This window comes from Acinonyx jubatus, chromosome B3, assembly GCF_027475565.1.
Source record: "Acinonyx jubatus isolate Ajub_Pintada_27869175 chromosome B3, VMU_Ajub_asm_v1.0, whole genome shotgun sequence".
In the NCBI taxonomy this organism is placed as follows: Eukaryota; Metazoa; Chordata; class Mammalia; order Carnivora; family Felidae; genus Acinonyx; species Acinonyx jubatus.
Genome location: NC_069386.1, coordinates 69,171,381 through 69,176,740, shown reverse-complemented (window position 1 = coordinate 69,176,740; position 5,360 = coordinate 69,171,381). Strand labels below are relative to the sequence as shown.

General features: G+C 35.5%; 1 protein-coding gene across 1 annotated transcript; it reads left to right on the top strand.

The window, feature by feature from the left end:
• The first annotated feature begins 2,483 nt into the window (after positions 1-2,483).
• Positions 2,484-3,446, top strand: LOC106969818 (olfactory receptor 4K13-like). The gene has a single exon (XM_015066354.3). It carries the CDS (start codon positions 2,505-2,507, stop codon positions 3,444-3,446), a length of 942 nt encoding a protein of 313 aa, XP_014921840.2. The 5' UTR covers positions 2,484-2,504.
• Positions 3,447-5,360: the final 1,914 nt, after the last annotated feature.

The window sequence follows — 5,360 nt, the reverse complement described above, 5'->3', positions numbered from 1 at the left end:
CCCTAAGGAATCTAAAACAATTAAATGGGTTCTCTCCTTTGTGCCTCCTACCAAGGGATACACTCATATACTGCTGTCTTTTGAAGTCCAGAGAAGAAAATAAAGTCTCTGGATGATGAAGATTAAGCATCCATTTCATACTGATGTTACCTCTGAAGTCCAAGTGCAAACTGGTAGGTTACATAATCTTGACATGCTACTCTATCTACATACCACATCGATCACATTATTCTCATTAATAACATTAAATGTATCCATAAGTGTGAAACATATGTGGCAAAATGAAACTGAGAGGAGGGCTCAATGGGTTTCAAAAATTAATCTGGAACAAACATGATCTTGTTACAATTGGGAAAAAAAACAAAAATCAGAAAACACTATACCCATGATTATTGGAAATTAGATTATAAAGGCCAATAAATTATTCTTAGACCAAAGAAATCTAGGTATGTTCAAATTGTTTGGTTATACTTATCAGGTTGAATGATTTTATTCTTTAAATTATAGCAGAAATATAGAGAAAGTGCTTTTGTTGTTTTTTAGAAATGCAATTATTTTAAAAGAGAGATAAATGATAGAAATGTGAGGATAAAATGCCTGATTCAGGGCTTTGAAAATCATAGAATGTCACCACTCATAAAGTATTGATGCCATCATTATACTTGTTAGGGATTGCTAGAAAAGCTTATGAGAAAATTCAACTTTCCTATAGTAACAGTCTGAAAATGGCCAAGTAGTGAAAACACTCATTAAGCCAGAAAAAAATTAGAGATAACATCTTCTCTAGGCTCTGTCTTTGCCAGACCCAGGTGCACCTGCAAAGTATACTTATTGCGTGCTTCAAGGAAATACAGAAGGTCTAGAGGCTATAGTTCAGATGAAATAATTGTCCTACAGTTAAGAGTACAAGGCACAAAGAAGAAATACAGATTCCCATCTGTGAATGAGAACTATCAAAGATGTACATTTCCTGTTTTATTACCTTGTGAAAGAAGGAAGTTTTTATGTTACTTTGAATGATAGTGTCAAACATAATGGGCTGATTATGTTTGGGGTTATAATGGGATGATTATGGGCCATTTACAAGAACTGTGTGTCTTAGTGATAGTAACCATGCATAGAAACGAACATATGATTAAGTGTTTATTATGGTTATTTAGATATACAATTTTAAAAATATGAATTATGTAACTAAAAGATTACATGTATCCCCAAATCACATACATTCTATTTTCTTTTCTTATAATCTACATTAGCCTTCGGTCTAGGCTCTCATAAAAGCAAGGAAAAGACTGAAGATGAACATGCCTGAAATAAGACTTGAAGAGAGCTAAAATCAGCCAAACAAGGAAGGTCTTAACCAGGTGAATTTACATAGAATGAGCACTGACCTATTCCCTTTATTTGTGTGTATTTTTTAAAAGTTCATTTAATTTGCCTGAATCCACCCAAGTCAGCAACATAATATCTCTGAAACTTTTCCATCTCTGACAAAGTCAAAGATTGAAAGAACTTTAAGGGAAATAATTGTGGGTAAGGATAGGTCCAAGGAGGCTAAGTAACCCAAGATAGGACTCTTTTCAAAGATAGGACTCTTTTGAAGTCTTGTTAAGTCATGCTTACAAAGGTAAATGATTCACCTTACTCTTTACCCCTCACTAATGGAGGAAAGTGGAACAAGACTACAATGGTAAACTTCACTAGTCTTACTAATTGTGATTTAGGTGTTTCTTTATACTTATATCTGTGAAGTCATATGACCTAGAAAGAATAGCAGATAAAAATAGATCTTTGTTCATGTTTGCAACAACTGGAGAAGAATGCACAGATGGGACACACTTTACATCTGATCACATGAACTGAAGAGTCCGGCACATGTAGATGAGTGTCTGTGGTTTTGAGAGTCTAGTCTAAATAACTTAATCTTTCCTCAGTAATTGGGTTTGATCTCAGTTAATAACTGTCTCCACATGCAACCTTCTATCAACAATATGCTCATGGTCTATAATCAGTTCTTTTCAAGAATCATAATGCACTTCATGTGATTTCAGCAATATTTATGGCGAATTTTTACTGCCTTTTGAGATTTTCATGAAAATGTGTCAGTAAATGCACCTCCTGCAAGAGATAAAAATCACGTTTGCTGATGCCTTCCAATCTCTTCTCTATTATTATTCTAGTACCTTATGAGTTCACACAGTCTGATCTGCAGCTGAACAAGAAGGAGAGGTTTTCTCAAATGTCCAACTGACCATGCCCCTACTAACCAATATACCCATTTTATTTAGTTGTCTCCATTCCCTCCAGTTTCTATACCATGTGGTCCAGTGAAATATCTCCTGTAAAATACAAAAGAAGTAGTCATAGTACCAAAAGGGTTGTTTGCCTGGATAAGAAACAGTATGTGAGTAAAGATCAAGTTTATGGACTTGTCAGTCCCTATGACATTCTGTGTGTTTTTCCCTCTTCTAGGAAACCTCTGATAAACTCATACGAAAGGATGAATGGATGTCCCCAACAACAGATCAAGTGTGTCTGAATTCATCTTGCTGGGACTTTCCACTTCTCAAGAAATTCAAATATTCTTTTTTGCAGTCTTCTTCCTTGTCTATGTAGCCATCATAGTAGGAAACCTCCTCATTGTGATCTCTGTGATAGTTGATACGCATCTTCACTCTCCCATGTATTTCTTTCTGGCAAATTTATCATTTTTTGATTTATGTCTTTCTTCTGCTACAACTCCCAAAGTGATTGCAGACCTCCTTAGAAAATTCAAGACCATCTCCCTGTGGGGCTGCATGGCTCAGATGTTTTTTATGCACTTCTTTGGGGGTGGAGAGATGTCTCTTCTGATAGCTATGGCCATAGACAGGTATGTTGCCATATGCAAGCCCTTGCAGTATCAGACCATCATGAATCACAGGGTGCTCATCGGGTTTCTGCTGCTCTCATGGGCAATTGGGTCCATACATACCACAAGCCAGATGGTTTTCACGGTAGGTTTACCCTTCTGTGGTCCCAATGTTGTGGACAGCATTTTCTGTGACCTTCCCCTGGTCATCAAGCTTGCCTGCACTGAGACCTATATCCTAGAGCTCTTGGTGATTGCAAATAGTGGACTCCTGTCCCTGATCTGCTTCATTCTCCTGCTCATATCCTACATTGTCATGCTGGTCACCATCTGGCAGCACTCCTCCAGTGCATCCTCTAAGGCAGTGTCCACACTGTCTGCTCACATCACTGTGGTCACTCTCTCCTTTGGTCCTGCTATCTTCATCTATGCTTTCCCATTCAAGAGTTACTCTGTAGATAAATTTCTTTCTGTATTTTATTCTATAATCACCCCCCTCCTTAATCCAATTATTTATACTCTGAGGAATCAGGAAATGAAAGCAGCCATTAAGAGACTTAGCAGCCAGCATATTGGCTCTTGGCTCACTTTCTAAATAATGTTTATAACAGCTGATTGTTTTGTGTTCTCTGCTTTGGGATTTTGAGTCTTAAATATTTATCAGAATAATTAAAATGAAAATTTTAAATATAATCAATTTTCAGTCGCAATTAATGGAATTATTAAGATCAGTTTTATTAAAAATATAATGGAAACGTTCATAGCATACGTTCAATACATAAATAAGTGTGCATTCATTATTTCCTTGTACTTCCCTGTCTTAGAACTCAGGGAAACAACCCTGATCAATGTTTAAAATACCTAATCACATGTCTTTTTTCAAAGACATAATGGCTCAGTATATAAAAATAGTTAACTTTCATAAGATAGCACACTATATGATGTTTAGTTTCATTTTTACTTATAAAGTTGTATTTTTTTAAGTTTGTTTTGTGAGAGACAGACAGTATGATTGGGGAGGGGCAGAGAGAGAGGGAGATAGAGAATCCCATGCAGTCTCTGCACTGTCAGTGCAAAGCCCAATACAGGGCTTGAACTCATCTAAAGTTGCATTTGTAACTTATTGTTGTTAAAATATCTATTACTATTTGTCAACCATATGGAGTCTGTACAGAGGCACTGTGATCTGAATGAGGATAATAATACTTTCTCACTATATAGCCTCAATATGCTAATTATCTTTAGTAGAATTTAAAAATACGCTGAAAAATAAATTTTTCCAACATATCTTTAGTATCCAAATAGTTTTTGAAGAATAAGTATCAACTAAAATGCTAAAAACTAAAACCATGAACTGCTAGCAAAGCTTGCTCAACCAGATAACATATCGATGTTTTTTCAACTGGAATAAGTCATTCATGAAACATCTAGAAAAATATTTACTAGGTACCAAGCACTGCCCAAAGCAATACAAATACATGGTTATAGACAGAGACCTGATGCCTGTTCCGGAGAGAATATCAAAGGGGAGGGATCTATGTTAGGTGTGGTGGTTTTAGAAGATCACTTTAAGAGGAGACATTTATACCAACACATTAAGAAAGCTCCAGAATTAGACATTTGAGCAGGGAAAAGAGCATTTCTGGCAAAATGGCCAGTGCACATAGACATTGCGAAATGAGAAAGAGTTTTTAAGTATTAAAGGTAGACCTTGTAAAGGAGACTGATGAATAAAAGAGAGAAGACCTATGCTGAGATTTTATAGAAAGGAAAAGTCCAGAGTATTCAAGCATAGTGGATTCCTTTTTATTGTCAATGTAAATTGAAGTGTTTTAGCAAAGGGAGGGATGGGATCCAGCATACCTTATAGTTGGGTGTACCTCAGTTCTCACAAGTAGAGAATATAATGCAGCAAACGTGAAAGCAGAGGGAATAGTTATTGGGCTGTTTCAGATGGTAAGCCTTATTTTATTAAATAATACAAACAGTGAGTTTGTGGAAACTGTAAAGACTTCCAAAGGCAAATAGAAAAGCTAAAATTATTCAAACACCTTTGGAACCAACTCTTTTTATATCTTTAAAAACATTTTTAAATGTCTATCTTTAAAAATTGTTTAATACTTTTTGTTTTTTATATGAATTTTTTTATTTGAGTATAGTTCACACACATTCGTTTCAGGTGTACAACATAGTGATTTGACAAATTTGTACATTATCTACTATGGTCACAAGAACTGTAGCTCCATCACCATATATCACTAATATCCTTGACTATATTTCTTATGCTGTTCCTTTTATTCCTGTGACTTTTTCTTTCTGTAACTGGATGTCTGTATCTCCCACTCATCTATTTTGCCCATTCCCCCACCTGCCTCACCTCTGGCAGCCATCAATTTGTTCTCTGTATTTATATCTCTACTTATGCTTTTGGGTTTTTTTTATTCATCTTTTTTTTTTTTTTTAGATTCCAGATATGAGTGAAATCTTACGGTATTTGTCTTTCTTTGTC

What these genes read in the sequence shown, in the direction of transcription:
- LOC106969818 (XM_015066354.3), top strand. Translation starts at nt 2,505, where the DNA reads ATGGATGTCCCCAACAACAGATCAAGTGTGTCTGAATTCATCTTGCTG.